Raw genomic sequence first — 18,084 nt, forward strand, 5'->3', positions numbered from 1 at the left:
AAAACGTACGAGTCAAACGCTGAAAGGGTATAGCCTTTGCTAGTTTACAAGCAACAGCACGCAGGCTGCCTGCTCTACTGAGACCACTAAAGTACACGCCGTGTTTGTGCCACTCCTCTGTCGACACTGACACGCCGTGAAGCAGAGGTTGCCTCCCTTGTCCTCAAACTGCGCGATATCTTTAAACTGATCATCTCGATGGCACTGTTCGCTTTAGCCTGTCCGGTGCTGTCGCCTGCTCAAAAAAATGCCTCGCAAAACGAAAGAACAAAAACCCGACCCCAAACAGACAAAATTGTCGTTTGGCGGTTGCAGCCTATTATATATGGGAAAAAAATGACATTTCATGGATACACCGATTGTCACTCATACCCTGTGAAAAATCTGGAAGGGGTATAAAAACCCTTCACTTTTTTCCTGAAAGGGTATGAATACCCTTGACTTTTGGGGTTGTGTGGAACCCTGTCTATATATTTTTGAATTCAGGAGAAGATAGGAATACAATGCAATCGAAAATTTTAGTAGTAAATTTTAATTTGATTAATATACTTGCCCAACTCACATATAGCAATTTACTTCAGTCTAGTGCTAGAACGCTGTATCGCATCACCTTGGTAACAAGGGAGGCAACTCTAAAAAAAAAAAGCTACCTTGACCCATAAACAGGACAAAGTCACGTGACTTCCTGACCTTGCCGCCATATTGTAATCATTCGCATGAAGGCGCAGAAAAACTTCCCTCTTTTTTTTAGAACAACCCCACTAGCGGGGAAGGTGGGAGGGAATTAACTATGTGAGTTGGGTAAGTATATTAATCAAATGAAAATTTACTACTAAAATTTTCGATTAAGGTGGTGGGAAAAAAACAATCACTTCAAACAGCAGGCAAGACTTGGCCCGCTGCTACCAGGGCTGGCAGGGAATTACTGCCGTCCTGTCGCGTACTGGCAACATCCCGCAAGTAGAAGTTGATAAAGATGTCCTGCGATCTCCAGTATGCAGCATCGAGGACTTCCGCCAGCCTTCCTGAGCGAAGAACTGCCAGCGAAGAGGCCCACGCCCTGGCTTCATGTGTTCTTGCAGAAGTCAGAGGAAGGACAGCATGTCCAACACCCTCCTGTCTGTGCCACCATGCATACGCTTGCTTAATCAGCGTAGCAATCCATCTAGCCAAGGTTACCCGAGACACGTACTTACTCCTTATCGTGTTCATGGAGATAAAGAGCAATTTTTTATCTCTAGACCTGATGGGCGCTGTGCGAGCTAAATAACTGTTGAGCCCTAACTGGACAGTTAACCAGGTCCGGGTCTCCTGGAGCAAGAACCTGACTTAAGGAAGGGATCTGAACGATGGGGGAGGCTAGACCAGGCTTTTGATTCTTAGCGAGAAATTCCGGTCTGAATCTTAAAGTAAGTGAACCATCGCTTTCAAGATAAATGTCTTTAGACAGACCTGAAAGGGCATGCACCTCACTGCCTCTACGGGCAGTAGCTAACAACACCAAAAACAAAGCTTTGCGAGTCAAGTTAGCTAAACTTGCCGACTGCAAAGGCTCAAAATCCTGTGAGGCAAGAAATTTAAGAACCAAAAACAGATCCCAAGAGGGTAAAGGAGACTTTGATCTCGAGGAACCTATAGCTGCGCCCTTGAGGACGCTAGCAATGACACCGCCTAGGTTAATGCAATGTCCTAACGGTTTCAACGTAGACGAGATAGCAGATCGCCGAACCCGCAAGGAAGAAGGAGATATGCCCTGAGCAGCCAACCAAGAAAGGTGATTGGCAACCTGCTTGGACCGGGGAGAAGTAGGATTAACACCATTCCCGGAACACCACTTTACCCAAGCTGACCAGTGGGAGGAATATACCGAGCCAGTGGAAACTCTGGGCTTTTGGTACAAATTCTAATGTGGAATCTGAGGCACCTGAGCGACGCAGAGCGACCCTAACAGTATCCACGCGTGGTACGCCCGATCTTGGCTGAACCAGTTCTCCCTTTTTGACATCTAGAGAAATGGGAGGACCGTCCGCGAGACAAAGAAGATCGGGAAACCATTGTTGGCTGGGCCACCAAGGGGCTACCAACACCAGGTAAGGCTGTTCTGTCTCCGCCTTCCTCAGAACCTTGCTCAAGAGTTTGAAAGGCGGGAACGCATAGGACATCAGGCCCGACCAGTCTATCTCCAGTGCGTTCACCTTCCAGGCTTCTGGATCCGGAAACGGAGAGACAAAGACCGGCAGCCTGCGAGAAAATCTGGTCGCAAACAAGTCGACCATGGGTTTGTCGACACGTAACCACAGACGCTGAAGCGCTTGGTGAGTCAGAGTCCACTCTGTGTGTATGACACTGGACGACCGGCTGAGCGAGTCCGCTAAGACATTGAGACTGCCTGGGAGGTATTTTGCCGACAACAAAATGCGATGCTGACTGCACCAGATCAGAATCTGACAGGCCTTGACAGACAGAGTGAGAGACCGAGACCCGCCCTGCCGGTTGATTGTGGCCTCTACAGTAGTGTTGTCTGTGCGTACCCGAACATGTTTGTCCGTGACCAGCGACAGAAAAGACTGGAGACCCAGAAAAACAGCCTCCAGCTCCAGCGCATTGATGTGCCAGCTGCTTTGTGTCATGTTCCACAGACCTGAAGCAGTGTGAACAGAGAGGTGAGCAACCCAGCCCTCCATGGACGCGTCTGTAAACAGATCTGTGTCCGGTGGAGGAAGAGAGATTGGGACTCCCTGTGAAATCCAGGGGAATAGCCACTGCCTCGTCGTGTGTAGAAACCACCCTTCCAACGAGACTGCTGTCTGCCAGCCTTAAAGAGAAGGCTTCCACACCGAACTCAGAGCCGCCTGAAATGGTCGTTTGTGTACCCTGCCTAGGGGCACAAGGGAAGCCATAGATTCCATCTGACCGAGCAGGGAAGCTAGAACTCGCACAGGCGCTTTCTTCCTCAGGGTCAGAGATCTCACCAGGTCCTGAAGCTTGTCCACCCTTCTCTGAGAAGGGCGGACCGACCAATCGACTGTGTTGAAAGTCATGCCGAGATACATAAACACCTGTGAAGGCATGAGTTCTGTCTTCACCAGGTTTACTGAAAATCCCAGGTCCAGAGCTTGACTGAGGACCAACTGGGTATGGGCTCTGCAAGCCTCCAAATCCTGATTGAGGATGAGCCAATCGTCTAGATAAGCCCGTAAACGCACCCCTTTTTGCCTGACCAGGGCACAAAGCTGACGCACGACCATTGTGAAGATCCACGGGGCAAGAGATAACCCGAACGGGAGAGCTCTGAATTGAAACACCTGTTCTCCCCACAGAAATCTCAGCCACTTCCTGTCCACAGGGTGAATGAGTATGTGAAAGTAAGCGTCTATCAAATCTAATGACGTGACCCAGTCTCCCTGTCTGAGTGCGTCTCTTACCGACGCCGGAGTCTCCATAGTAAACTTTACCACTCTGAGGTATTTGTTCAGAGGAGACAAGTCCAAGACTGGGCGCCAAGCGCCTGAGGCTTTTGGGACCACAAAAATTCTGCCGTAGAAGCCCGGGGAGTTGCGGTCCAACACCTCCTCTATTGCCTCCTTCTTCAGAAGAGAAGTGATCTAGCCCTGAATGGCCAATTGAGCTTCCTGTTTTCTGGGAAACTGAAATAAGGGGGGTACTCTCGTTAACGGAGCCTTGCCGTCCAACCAGAGTAGCCTGAACCCCGAATGCACGATGCCCACAATCCACTGCCTGTTTACTGACTGCAACTAGCAGGGCCTGAGAGGTGCCGCCCGCCACCAAAGGGGTGGGGGCTGTGGGAACGAGTGGTTTGGGGGAGCATCATTGGGGGTGGGGCTTGCGCCCTGACCCCCGAGATTTCCCGAACGACGGACCCTTCTTCGGATAAGGGGCACCACCACCCCTGCCCCGATAAGAAGAACCTTGTCGCTGCGCCTTGCCCCTATTTGACGAAGAGGTCTGAGACTTAGGCGGACCCTGACTTTTGTTCTGGTGGGAAAGACCATGGTGAGCAATCTGTGCTATGGCCATGTCTCTTGCATCCTGCGTCTCCTTACGGAGAGCATCAAAGGACGGCTGCCCCAGCAGAGAACCCTCAACAAAAGGAGAAGACTTCAGAGACTCGATGGTAACTTTGTCTTGAATCCTAGAACCCGTGAGGATTGCAGACCTGCGAGCGTGAACGGAATGAGCGTAAAGGCGCGCTGACAAACTCATTTGTTCAGAAGACGCCTTAGCCAAAGTGGCTAACAGAGTTGTAACATCCTTAACCACAGCATCGTCACGAAACTGAAAAGGGTCAAGAGACGAAGTGATCGATCTAGAAAGAGATCTTTGCAACGTCTCCGAGAGAGAGGATAGCTCCAACAAACGCCTGCCCGTTTCCTCCAGAGAGAAGAGGGCGTACTCCGTATAAGGAACGGCCCTGTCCCTGCTATAGCCATCTTGCCGAAGAGCTGCTAGTTCCGGAGTGACGGGAAGCATAGCGCGCGGCAAGGCAAACAACTGAATGAGGTTAACTGGGTTGGCCGGAAGTCCGAATCTCTTCGCCTTACCATGAGGCAATGGCGTGGAGAGGCTCGCAGAAGCGAGCCAGGGCTGTGCTGAATCAGGGGCCTGACTGTGCGTCGTCAACAGAGGAACTGTGCAAGCACTACCAGATTGCCCACCAGACAGCACTCTGGACAACTCGTAAGCCACCGAGGCAGACTCTCGGAAACGGAACTGCTGTTTCACGTCTTTCTCTGAGTGGAAATCTCCCAAGGCGGAAGGAGGTGGGGCAGACAAACCTATCAGTGTTGCCACACCTTCCTCAAAATACCGTGAGGCAACTTCCGCTGCGAAACCCAACGCTATCGGAAGCTTGGACGGTACACGGAAGTTGGTGTCTTCATCATCCTGAGCGGAAGCACCGAATTCCGAATCATAGTCCTGCACTTCCGTGCAACCCGGAAGTACACTACCTTCGTGGCTGTGATAGCCAGGCGAAGTGTCAACCGGAAAGGAAGACACCCGAGGGATTTTATACCCAAGCGGTGCCCCCCTAGGGACTGCTTCCTGCCCCCTGGGCGGAAGCGGGGAATGCTGTGACGATCTGGCCTCGTACAATGCGAAGGCTGCCGACGGTAGCAAATCCCCTGTTCGATCCAAGGCATGGAGGGAGATTTAGGCATGTCAATCTTAACATCAAAAGAATGTTTGGACGAAGGGTCTAACACCTTCACAACAGCTTGACTAGAAGAGCCCTTCAACTTGCAAAAGGCTTCTTAACAGGAGAAGGCTCCACCACTTGCTTAGAACTTTTCTTCTTACCGCTATCCGACATGGCGGACGAAAGCGTGTAAAAATGTTCTAAGTGCAGAACCGACCTAAGTCAAGCAAAAAACGACAAAAATATGCAAAAATGCTCACCCCAAACACAAAGTAAGAGAAGAGGGACGTGCAAGGATAACCAAGGTGAAGTCTGACCCAAGGAAAAGTCAGACGAAAGGCTGAAAAGCCTAAGCGAAGCGAAACACGTCCGTAGCCACGGAGCGCTGAGTAGAGAATGATTACAATATGGCGGCAAGGTCAGGAAGTCACGTGACTTTGTCCTGTTTATGGGTCAAGGTAGCTCTTTTTTTAGAGTTGCCTCCCTTGTTACCAAGGTGATGCGATACAGCGTTCTAGCACTAGACTGAAGTAAATTGCTATATATATGTGAGTTGGGTTGAGATATGTAATTTAATCATTTTTTAATCTGCTTTTGAAAATTCGATTTTAATGACAACTTTAATGAGCAAACTAATTAACTAATTTTTAAGCTTCCAAGCTGAAATTCAATCCCATAGTCCGGACTTCGTCGAAGATTGCTTGACCAAAATTTCAATTCATTTGATCGAAAAATGAGGGCGTGACAGTGCGGCCTCAACTTTTACAAAAAGCCGGATATGACGTCATCAAAGACATTTATCCCAAAAAAGGGAAAAAACGTCTGGGGATATCATACTTAGGAACTCTGATGTAAATCGCTCTACACACACACACACACACACACACCTACTCTCACACACACACCTACTCTCACACACACACACACACACACACACACACACACACACACACACACACACACACACACACACACACACACACACACACACACACACACACACTACGACCCTCGTCTCAATTCCCCCTCTATGTTAAAAATTTAGTCAAAACTTGACTAAATGTAAAAAGAAGAAAGGTATGTTGTTGGAAGGTTTAATTATTGACAAAACAAACCGTTACGTTCACAGATATTTTGACACAGCGGTCTTTGAAGTGCACAGACAGACCAATACTAATTATACAGAGAGACAAATACTAATTATACAGAGACAAATACTAATTATACAGACAGACAAATACTAATTATACAGACAGACAAATACTAATTATACAGAGAAAAAAAACTTATCTGACAAAATGTTCAGCTGCTTGCAGGGAAGACATAAGCAAAGCATTTTTTGTGGATTTCAACAGTTTTGGAGCAAAATGAAAATTGATATTTTGGACCACCCTCTGATTCTAAATTATTAAGGGTTGAACAGGCATGCTTGAAATTGATCACGACTGGGATTTTTGTTTGAGGTTTGTTGTCAGTTCGGAAGATGTTCAGTCAAAAATGATCTTTCTTTCTTCTTTTCAGTTTATGACTGAGAGTACCCTTCCGCCAGAAGCATTTGTAGGTTCAAATGAGCTGGGTCAGCACATAACAGGTACGTGCCAGATGTTAGTGTTCTGTACTGTTGTTAAATGTTGGAAATGAAATTGTCATTGGGTGTGATGTTGTTGATGTGCGGTAAAGTGGGGCTCACATTACGAGCAGGAAAGGCGAAGAATGGCGGAGAAACATGCAGAATGGCAGTGAAAGTGAGAGGATAAATGGGGAATGGGGTGTGCACGGATCAGTGAGAGGAATAAAACATGTTGGTCCTATTTCAGTCACGGCAACAACCAGTCTGCAGTTTTATCGCTTTCTCCAGAATTTTACAACTCGTTGCTCAAAACTCGCTTTGCTGAGCAAGCCAATTGAAGCACCCATTTCTCATCTTTCTATTCCACTTTGATCTCCTACTCTTACAAAATAATCATAGTTGCAGCTACCGCAGAAGTCACAATTCTTCTCACGAGTTGGTTGTCGTCAAGTAGATACTATCTTCCCACAATGTAGCACGCTCAGAGAAGCAACCTCATTTGATCGGGAAACTCTGTGACAACATCATGTGATCTAAGAAATAACGTTACATAATAGTAGGTCTTGACATTTGCAGAATACATGTGAAAGTGAGGGCAGAGAACGCAGCTCGTTCACTTTTCTGCCTTCTCCATTCTCCGCCTTTCACCTGCCTGTATCATTGTATGTGATTGTGAGCCGCCCTTAACGTCTGAATGTGGTTTGCATGTCACTTAAATGTCCCTCAGGCACTCATGTGTTATCTGGCTTTTGTATTTGTCCCATAACCCTACCTGGTTGTAGGAAAGCGCTAGATATGTTAAGAAATATGTAATTTTCAGATTTGCTTGGATGTTAATAAAACTAGAGCTTTGAAACTTCACACACTTCGAGGGTTTGATAAATTCCAAACATGACGCGAGTCTGGTTCACCTTTGTCAAATTTCAAGGACACGAATGGGTCGATTAATAGGTACAAAAATGGAAAATTATCTATTTCTCAACTGATTTTGATGCTAGAGTTTTGACACTAAGCAAATCTGCTTTACTCTTATCAAATTGCAAGCACACGACTGGGTCGAGCTATGAGTGAAAAATGAGAAAAAGTATCTATTTCTTAACAGTTTTTGTTGCTAGAGTTTTGAAACTTCACACTTCTACTTCTAGTGTTTGATGACCTCCAGACACGAACTGACGAAGCAAGTCTGGTTGACCATCAGTACATTTTCAGCTTATGCTGGGGTCATTCATGGCAAAAGACAGAAATAATCAATTCCTTAAGTTTGTTTTTTTAGCAAAAGCTTTGAAACCTCTCACACATTTTCAGGGTATGATGACCTCCAGACATATGAAACAAATCTAGTTGGCCCTTGTCAAAATGTCAAGGTCACAGTGGGGTTAAGTTTGGGACAAATTATCATTATATCTTTTTATATTATACACGCCCAGTGTGAGAAATGTTTGTACTAGAGTATCACTCAGAATATTTGATCTTTATTTATGTTTGTTATGTTTTCTTTGAACTGTTTTTTCTTGATTTCCAGAAATTAATGTACCTTTTTGTTTGCCCCTTTTGGTTGTCCTCAGCGTCAGAATTAAATACCCCCAGTTCTGTGGTAGACCGTCAGCATGGTCAGGGTTTGAATCCATTTCCTATGACAAATGGTTTTCAAGCTGTGGAGAGTTTTAAAGGGGTGCCATTGCATTTCTTCCCAGCACCAAACGGTGGACAAACCATGGTCCACGTACCCACACCAGTGCCCTTGATGCCTGGAGGTATGATTTGTTGTTCTTGTTGCTTATACCGTTTGTCTTGTGTCTTCTTGTTGCTTTATTAGCACTTGTGTTGTGTGTTCATGTTGCTTAGTAATAGTAGCAGTAGTTTTGGGACTGGCCTTATCGCCTAGGCCTCACGGCCTATAAGTTGTCGTATTGTGAATGGTGCGTACATTTGGAGTTTTAGCAATTCAGGGTTTTATGGGTTGTGGAAGAGTTGGTTTTCTGTGCGTTTCCATAGAAACACAGAGGCAAGCTTTACGTAAAATGTTAGGCTTGCCTCAGTGTTTCTATGGAAACAAGGGACTCTTCCACAAGCTATAAAAACTTGGCAGAGTTATTTCCGAACATGAACGTCATCATCTATTGTGTTGTGTGTTCGTTGTTGCTTGCCAGTTATGTTGTGTTCTTGTTGCTTGCAATAGCAGTTGGGTTTTGTGTTCTTGTTGCTTAAAAATTGTGTTGTGTTCATTCTTGTTCCTTGGAAGGTGTGTTGTGTTGTGTGTCTTAATAGGGGAAAGAGTTCCATGTTATTACAGTGAAAAGCTAACATGCAGCCTGGAGAGGATGTTTTGCAAGATATAGTTGCAGAATGCTCCCATTTGTTCATGGCTGGGATCACACGTCAACTAATTAGCACCAGAGGAATGATCTCTCACATAATACAGTAGTCTGGTTTCCTTATGTCAGGCATGAGATATATGGGGATTTTTAATTTGGTCAAACATTTAAATCATCCTAATTTAATCATTAATACATGTACTTGGAAAAAAAGTGATAATGTTTTGGCTTTCAATGGTGTTTTCAAGCAGGCAGGTGTAGTGATTCCGAGTTTTGAATGATGTACAGTGGTCTTGATTTTCAAGGACGCCACATGTTTGCTTTTTGGTGTGAGCATGAAACAGGTTAATTTCTCAATGCTGTTGTCTTGATTTACTTCAACTGTTGCAGACATTACACCAGATCTGGCTCAGTTCTATCAGACTCAACCCCCGCCAAACATGAGGGTGCCAGGAACGAACGTCAATGCGGCAGCTTTTGTCCCGGGCATGACATACCCAGTCCTGGCACCGACGGAACGCGTCCAAATGCAGCCAGTCAACTTCCCCTTTGCTCCTGTGACCCATCACGTGCCTATGCCTCCCATGGGCGCTCCTGTCAAACCGCAGCAAATGCAGGGGGTGCCGGTAGCACCCAACACCTGTGTTGCCTCCGTCTTGACTGGCAGTGCTGTTCCGATCCTCACCAGCTCCAAAAATGTCACTGCCCCAAACATCTCCAATGGCAATATCGCATCTGTGCCAGCTACAGTTAAACCTGCTTTTAGTCAGAATGATGCGCCTGCCGGTAAAGACGTGTCACAAGTCTTGTCTGCTAAGGGGCCTACTAAACCAAGTGTCAATGCACAGGGGCCTACTAAACCAAGTGTCAATGCACAGCTGCCAGCTAAAGAGTCAAACCAGAGCACCAGCATGATTGTACTGCCCACGCCATTGCCCGACAAGAACATGCAGCAAGGTGACAGCGCTGTGAAACCCACACGAGTGTCGAACAGTGTGAGTGTGTCAGTGAACCTCGCTGTCACCTCTGCTGTGGGGGGTCACAGCACAGCACCACCCCCTGAAAAAATTCAACAGCCCACTCCTCCGCCAACCAAAGACTCAAAGAATTATTCAGCCCCTAAAGGGCCTACTATGCCTCCTGCTTCCACCCAGGCTGCCAACGCTCCGAGTGGTACAGCATTAAGTGACAGTACAGTGAACGCTTCTCCCTCTCTAAAAGTGCAGCCGGCTGTAAGGACTAGCAGTGTTACTCAGGGTGGGGTGACCTCCCCTCAAAATGTAGCCCGTGTCCCGCCACCAACACACTCTGAGAGGAGCGCTGACCCTCCCCCTCCCCCTCCCCCTGCTGGCTTCCCGTCACTGGCCAGCACTGCCACCCCAAGAAAAGGAGCAGGATTTCTCAATGGCGTTTCTAGCTCTAGTGCTGAGGGGCTTTCTTCTTCTGCCAAGACTGCTGCAGCTCCCACTCCCAGTGCAGAACAAGCACCTCCTGCTGCTGGTGCTGATGCTACCTCTACTTCAGCAGCAGAAAAGGCCAAGTATGTGTCCTTTTCAATGCCAAACAGAAATTTCAAACTGAACACACAGTGAAAAAAGCGTGTGTATTTATGTAGAACCCCCTCCTTCCCACTGTAGAAGATGTTTAGAAATAACTGTCACGGTTTTTAATTTTATCCGCTGTGGAAGAGTATTACTTGTGTTCCTTGAAGATGAGACAAGATGTAGAAACGCCAATAGTTTTATTGGAACCGATGTACACACGAGCATACATACACGTATTACTAGTCCTCAGCAAACATTCAGTCATAGTTACATTTTTGGAAACTTTCCCCTTTTTCCTTTCTTGGGCCCATGTAACCGCTGTTTCCAGTTTCAGGCCAAATTTGACACTAAAACATTTGTCATTTCTTTGACTGCTTAACCAATTTTTACAAAATCAACTATTTTGTGTTCAACTCTTCGGGTCGTAAAATGGGGGTAAAGTTACAGAGGTTTTGAACATAAAGTCTGAGAAAACAAAGTCTCAAGAGGGAGGGAGTCTTAATAGGGGGGTTCCACTGTATTGATGGTGTTTTTCTACACAGGCCTGAAGGGCCGAAAATAGCCTAGAGTTATCCAGTAAGGATTGTACCAGCAATCCTGATCAGCAGGCCTGAAGAGCCCTTACTCAGAGTTCTCGGGGAGGGTTCTGCCATAAATTCCAATACAAGCGCCAATACTTTCCATACTCTCTAATCTGTGCACTGCTTAGTTTGCTGACTGACACTATTTCTATCATCAGGCCTGAAGAGCCCAATACTTTCCATACCCTCTATTCTGTGCACTGCTCAGTTTGCTGATTGGCACTATTTCTATCATCAGGCCTGAAGAGCCCAATACTTTCCATACCCTCTATTCTGTGCACTGCTCAGTTTGCTGATTGGCACTATTTCTATCATCAGGCCTGAAGAGCCCAATACTTTCCATACCCTCTATTCTGTGCACTGCTCGGTTTGCTGATTGGCACTATTTCTATCATCAGGCCTGAAGAGCCCAATACTTTCCATACCCTCTATTCTGTGCACTGCTCGGTTTGCTGATTGGCACTATTTCTATCATCAGGCCTGAGGAGCCCAATACTTTCCATACCCTCTATTCTGTGCACTGCTCGGTTTGCTGATTGGCACTATTTCTATCATCAGGCCTGAAGAGCCCAATACTTTCCATACCCTCTATTCTGTGCACTGCTCGGTTTGCTGATTGGCACTATTTCTATCATCAGGCCTGAAGAGCCCAATACTTTCCATACCCTCTATTCTGTGCACTGCTCGGTTTGCTGATTGGCACTATTTCTATCATCAGGCCTGAAGAGCCCAATACTTTCCATACCCTCTATTCTGTGCACTGCTCGGTTTGCTGATTGGCACTATTTCTATCATCAGGCCTGAGGAGCCCAATACTTTCCATACCCTCTATTCTGTGCACTGCTCAGTTTGCTGATTGGCACTATTTCTATCATCAGGCCTGAGGAGCCCAAGCCGGCCTTCAGTTTTGCAGCAGCTGCTGCAGCTCCGCCAACCAAAATGTCCTACGCCTTCTGCGTGAAGGGAAACAACCCCCAGGGTCCAGCCCCTGTTGTTATCTACAAGCCCGAGACGGAGAAAACGCCGACGACGTCACCATCAGCCGAGGAGTCCAAGGCACAGGAAAAACTTGTTGTGTCAGTGGAGAAGGACTCCATGAGCCTTAAACTTGGCGGTGAGTTGGCTGCTGCAGGCAACTGTTTTACACTGGATGGGGAGCTACTGTGTATGTTGTGTGTGTGTGTGTGTGTGTGTGTGTGTGTGTGTGTGTGTGTGTACACGTGTGCGTTGCGTTGTATTGCATATAACTTGGTAATATTTTTCCTTTCGAGGTAGCCAAATTTGAGAATCCATGTTTTGCATTCTGTTTTGCATTTACTTTTGTTTCTGTCCCTGAGAATACAAAATGACCTACGTGTATACTGAAATTTGTGTCTGATAGTGAAAACGTATCTGAAGAAAGGTGACTGCATTCCGATGACCACTGTGAGATTCCCCTAATTAAAGTGACCCCAGTTGAGAGTGAGAAAATAAGCATGTATTTGTGTTTTTGAACAGGGTTCCTGTCGACGTACGCAGTGAATCACGTTGGTGTGCCGTTGATCCCCCGCGGCATGACCAATACCAGCAACTGGTGTTTCATGAACTCGGTATCCTTCACTGTTGGTTTATCTTCTGTAGCCAGATTGGCTAGCAATGGCATCATTAAGACATTGAATAGTGTAGATGGTTGGAGTTTAAGTTCGGCATAACACTGTTAATACAGTTGATGTAAGTATAAATAGGACAGATTCTGTTGTGCCTTTGTCTACTATCTTGTTGTAACGGGCCACTGGTAATGCAGAGATACGTTTTGCTGGTCCCAGGACTGTCCTTTCATTGCAGGTACATGTACCACTGTACCCAAAGAACTGTTTTCCACTGCTTCATTTTACAATGCGAACCTATTCTCTCAGATTCAACCCCCCGCCAAACATGTGTTGTACTACTAGTTTAAAACTTTATCCTCACGTGAACAGGTTTTCCGGGCATTTTATCTACTGGGTAATACATTGCACTGATAAATCTGTGAGGATTGTTTGTTTGCAACGCGCCTTAATTCGGGATGGAACAATTTAAACAAATGATTAATTAAGATGCTTAGTTGACATGCGACAGAATCAGGTGAACTGATGTTGACACCCATGTCATAGAAAATGACACCATTCTCCATAATAGGTAGTACGGCTTCTATAAAATTAAAAGAAGGTCTGCCATAAATAAGTATCCTATGTGAAAGTGGAAGCTGTCATCTGTGAGTAATTGTTGAGCGGTTTATTCACCTTGACTCAGCATCAGACTCTGCAGGCCTTAATGAGTGCCCCACAGGTCTACCATCTCTTGAAGAACATGGGCATTCTCATGGACGAACACTGCCGCAAAGAGTCTTCAACCCCCATTTGTGACTCACTGTAAGTGTTTTTGTTCTAACCTTTTTTCAAACTATGGAACTTTAAACACAGCAAAGTCGCTTTTGGGATGGAAGTCGTTTGTCCGTATCTTCTTCTTCTTATCGATCACTGTTTGTCCGTATCAATGCTTGTTATTCTCTCAGGTGCCTGGAGATTGGTTCCAGATAACTCTCACTTGCTTTAGTTGCACATGTCATATGCATTTAGAGTGCTTACTTCCCTTTGTTTATCAGATCTTAAAGCAACAGAAAGGATATCCATTGACTAATCAGACAGTTTAATTTTGAGTTTTTGTTGATGTTGCTAAGTGGGTTTTTTGTTCTGTGAAATTTGTTTATTTTTAAATCCCAGATTTATTGAAGGAGTTGTTTGTGTTGTGTCTTCCCAAAGACATGAATATCATTAAATATTGATGTCCAAAGTTTGTTTGCAACGCTGGATATTTCAGCTGCTTGGGATGAATTTTAAACTTTTGTTAATGTTTTTTTTTCCTCACTTTGTCTGTCTTTCTTTCTCCTATTTTAGGGAGGTTCGGTAATGAACTTCAGTCTTTCAATCTTAATCTTGAAAGAAATTGTTGGTCAGTCATATGAATACATGTAATTTTTCTAAACCTGCTTTTGCAGAGTGACATTCATAAACGAATTCAGCAAAGCCGGACGACAAGGTAAGACAAGAATTTGAGGGATGTGTGTGTGTGTGTGCGTTTGTGGGAGCTGTGATGATCAGCTTTCAGTTTAACACTAAAATGTTGCCCACTACTTTGGCTTGGAGAAATTTGTTTGATGCACTTTCGGGACATCTTTTTACATTTTATGATTGTATCGATTCAAAAGCAGGTTGGCCTTTATTGAAGAAGATTTGAACAGTGAGAAAAACACTTCTGCTCAATGTTAAAATTGGAATGCTCTGACTTGCAGGCAACTCAAAACGTGGGAGAAATACAGAGGTGACCATAGGCCAGTCTTTTGACCCCAGCTACATCCGGAAGCTCTTGGTGTCTCACAACAGTTTTTCCAAAACATACAAGGTTTGTTGTACTCTCATTACATGTACTATTAATATGTTACTTGAAGTGTGTGAAATCCAGCTGGAGAACTCTCCTCAGATCCATGATTTCCAAGGAAAGTCGCTGTCTTCCAAAGAGAAAAAATTGGGTCTGAGTTAAAATGTTCCTCGATGAAAATAATCGAGCAGCAATCTTTAAGTCCTTCTCCATATCTGCTTTTTTTGTGTTAATGTTATTGCTGTCAAGAGAAGCCATCATATTTCCTGGCAAATTGCCAAGTTTTGTTTTTGGACTAGCGGGTTAATAATGTACCTCTAGACCTAAGCTGGTTTTCAGAAATGTTTCTGCAGCTGATCTCCAGTCTCTTCAATGTTTATTTTTGACTCTGTCTTTCCAGGGTATATTTCCAACAGATCGATTTTCTTGCTCAAGAATCCATGTGTAGTTCACTCAGTTTCTATAGCAGTGAAAATCCTACGTTGGATTAACTTCATGGAAGTGGAAGACACTGCTGTTTTGTTATCATCTTGGTACTCTGTTCACAACACAGTTGAGCGTAGGTTTGTGTGAAGCCTAATTAAGCCCGTTTTGTGAAGACACATTCACGATGACAGAAGACACAAGAAGGGCATACTTTTCTATAGCCTGTTCAATCTTTGGTGTTGACTGCTTTTTCTATTGAATGTTAAACAGAACGGAAGACAGGAGGATGCCCATGAGTTCTTCCAAGCTCTTGTGAATGGCAGCCACGAGGAGCAGGCCCTCTTGATGAAACATGCAAGTATGTTGACCCTTTTCTGATTTTTAGTGTACAACAATCTGTACATTTAGTTCCCTGGCCTTCAGCTCACATTGTTTAAAAATGTATGCTTACACTGTAGGGACCCTCCTCAAATTTTAAGGTCACAGTGGGTCGTGTCTGGTATAGGTTGAACGATGAATAAGTATACTTTTCTTAAACATTTTTCAATCTAGATTTTTGAAAATGTACACACTTCCAGGGTAATTGGCCTCTAGACATGCCCCAAATTGTGTTGATCTTGTTCAAATCATAACATTACAAGAGGGTCGAGTTTAGGTCAGTCCATAGGAAATGATCATTTTCTTGAGTTTAAGGAGCGAGAGCAGCTGATCATTTGTTTCTGATTTATATTACTGTCAGCAAATGTCTGATTCGTATTATGTATAATAAAGGTGAGTCGAAGGAGCATTCACTTTACTTGTGCAATATCCTCAGCTGGGAAGGGCAAAGCAGAGGCCAATGGTTACCCAGAGGCGAACGGCTGCGATGCAGAAAACGCTGAGGAGGATGGCTCGGATGGGGATGGCTGGATGAAAGTCGACTCCAAGGGAAAGGCCACAGAAGTCAACTTGAACGTTCGTGTAAGTGTGTGTGTGTGTGTGTGTGTGTGTGTGTGTGTGTGTGTGTGTGTGTGTGTGTGTGTGTGTGTGTGTGTGTGTGTTTGGTGGTAATGTTGCTTGGCTGCCAGCAACTAGGTTCATAGATCTGTGGTCTCAATTTTCAACAACAAACAAAAGAAACTCCAGAACAAAGTGATAATAATAATAATAATAATGGACATTTATATAGCGCTTCTCCACAGCTCGAAGCGCTTTGTCCATTACCGAGATATTTCCTAGTATTGTTACTGTGAGAAAATGTTTGTAGAATTGTTATAATTTCAGCCCGGGCAAAACTGATGCGCCTTTGAACAGGAAGTATGAATCGAGAAGAACTGTGACACAATTATATAGAGAAAGGTAAATGGAGCAGCATTAAAAACAAGTCGCGTAAGGCGAAAGTACAACATTTAGTCAAGCTGTCGAACTCATAGAATGAAACTGAACGCACTGCATTTCTGTCACCAAGGCCGTATACTCGTAGTTTCGTCAGTCCACCGCTCGTGGCAATGGCAGTGAAATTGACATGCCAGAATAGCGCGGTAGTGGTTGCGCTAAGCAGGATAGCACGCTTTTCTGTATTTCTATTCTTTTTAACTTTCTGATTTTGTTTTTAATCCAAACATATATCTATATGTTTTTGGAATCAGGAACCAACAAGGAAAAAGATGAAAATGATTTCGGACATTTAATTTTGATCATAATTTTCATATTTTTAATTTTCAGAGCTTGTTTTTGATCTGAATATAACATACTTATATGTTTTTGGAATCAGAAAATGACAAATAATAAGATGAAATTGTTTTTGGATCGTTTAAAAAAACAAATTTTTTTTTTACAATTTTCTGATTTTTAACCCTTTCGCTGCCAATCAAAACTTGCGTATGTGCATTCCTGACTGCCAGGGAATATTGGAGTTCGGGGTGTAATAATTCACAAAAAATTCTAGCTCCAAACTGGCAGTAGGTAGGTAAGTAAAACCTTTGTTATTTTTAAGGGAAATTGAACCAAGAATCTGTTTTTAGTGTCTAATCATGGAAATAATAATTAGTTTGGCTTATAATGATGTTTAGATATGAACTTTTGAAAAATCAGTCCGGCGCATCTTCCGGTGCCTGTGGATCAAACACAGGTGGCTGTTTTGCTCGCTCCAAGAAAGGATTATAATCACTATCATCTACCTGTTTCCAACGAATCGTCCGAAAGATCTCCCCCTTCCCCTGTCAGTATCCATAATCATTTGCACCGCCTGTGGCGTCAGTCCGGCTTTGTTTTTCCCTACTACGGCCCGGTCGACTGTCACCGTTAGCCATTTTGACGAGTCGAGATTTCTCTCCCCTACCCTGTCGCCAATACCGAAAATAGCCTTCAGGCGCAAAACCGCGTCACCATTTATGTTTATTCATGAGAATGAGGTATCCTACCAAGCCATTGGCTGTTATTTTTGTGTCAGCAGTGACATAGCATTTCTGGAAAATCCCGGAACGGAGAAGACGGGTAAACCCGTCTTAAGGTGCTGCGGCTGCACAAGCGCATGACGGGTATACCCGTCCTAAGGCAGTCAAGTGGTTAATGACCAAGCTCATTGATTAATTTCTAAGCCTCCAAACTGAAATGCAATACCAAAGTCCGGCCTTCGTTAAAGATTGCTTGGCCAAAATTTCAATCAATTTAATTGAAAAATGAGGGTGTGACAGTGCCGCCTCGACTTTTACAAAAAGCCGGATATGACGTCATCAAAGACATTTATCGAAAAAATGAAAAAACATCTGGGGATATCATTCCCAGAAACTCGGATGTAAAGTTTCATGAAGATCAGTCCAGTTGTTTACTCTGAATCGCTCTACACACACACACACACAGGACTGGGTGGCCGAGTGGTACGCACTTGCGCTCAGAAGCGAGAGGTTGCGAGTTCGACCCTGGGTCAGGGCGTTAGCAATTTTCTCCCCCCTTTCCTAACCTAGGTGGTGGGTTCAAGTGCTAGTCTTTCGGATGAGACGAAAAACAGAGGTCCCTTCGTGTACACTACATCGGGGTGTGCACGTTAAAGATCCCACGATTGACAAAAGGGGCAAAATTGTATAGGCATAGATAAAAAATGTCCACCAAAATA

General features: G+C 44.7%; 2 protein-coding genes across 3 annotated transcripts in view; both read left to right on the forward strand.

Annotated features, from left to right (window-relative positions):
- The window catches only part of LOC138974345 (uncharacterized), a 436,114-nt gene that overhangs the window by 19,648 nt on the left and 398,382 nt on the right, over positions 1-18,084 (forward strand). The window lies entirely within an intron of this gene.
- The window catches only part of LOC138974171 (ubiquitin carboxyl-terminal hydrolase 10-like), a 43,856-nt gene that overhangs the window by 4,289 nt on the left and 21,483 nt on the right, over positions 1-18,084 (forward strand). The window contains exons 3-12 of one of the 2 annotated variants that reach the window (XM_070346878.1): positions 6,680-6,749; positions 8,294-8,482; positions 9,434-10,583; positions 12,047-12,282; positions 12,666-12,757; positions 13,446-13,558; positions 14,185-14,225; positions 14,479-14,588; positions 15,261-15,348; positions 15,805-15,950. In XM_070346878.1, coding sequence (XP_070202979.1) covers positions 6,680-6,749; positions 8,294-8,482; positions 9,434-10,583; positions 12,047-12,282; positions 12,666-12,757; positions 13,446-13,558; positions 14,185-14,225; positions 14,479-14,588; positions 15,261-15,348; positions 15,805-15,950 — 2,235 coding nt within the window. The remainder of the gene's footprint in view (positions 1-6,679; positions 6,750-8,293; positions 8,483-9,433; positions 10,584-12,046; positions 12,283-12,665; positions 12,758-13,445; positions 13,559-14,184; positions 14,226-14,478; positions 14,589-15,260; positions 15,349-15,804; positions 15,951-18,084) is intronic. The other variant, XM_070346885.1, reaches the window with a different exon arrangement.

Source organism: Littorina saxatilis, linkage group LG1 (assembly GCF_037325665.1).
Source record: "Littorina saxatilis isolate snail1 linkage group LG1, US_GU_Lsax_2.0, whole genome shotgun sequence".
Lineage (NCBI taxonomy): Eukaryota > Metazoa > Mollusca > Gastropoda > Littorinimorpha > Littorinidae > Littorina > Littorina saxatilis.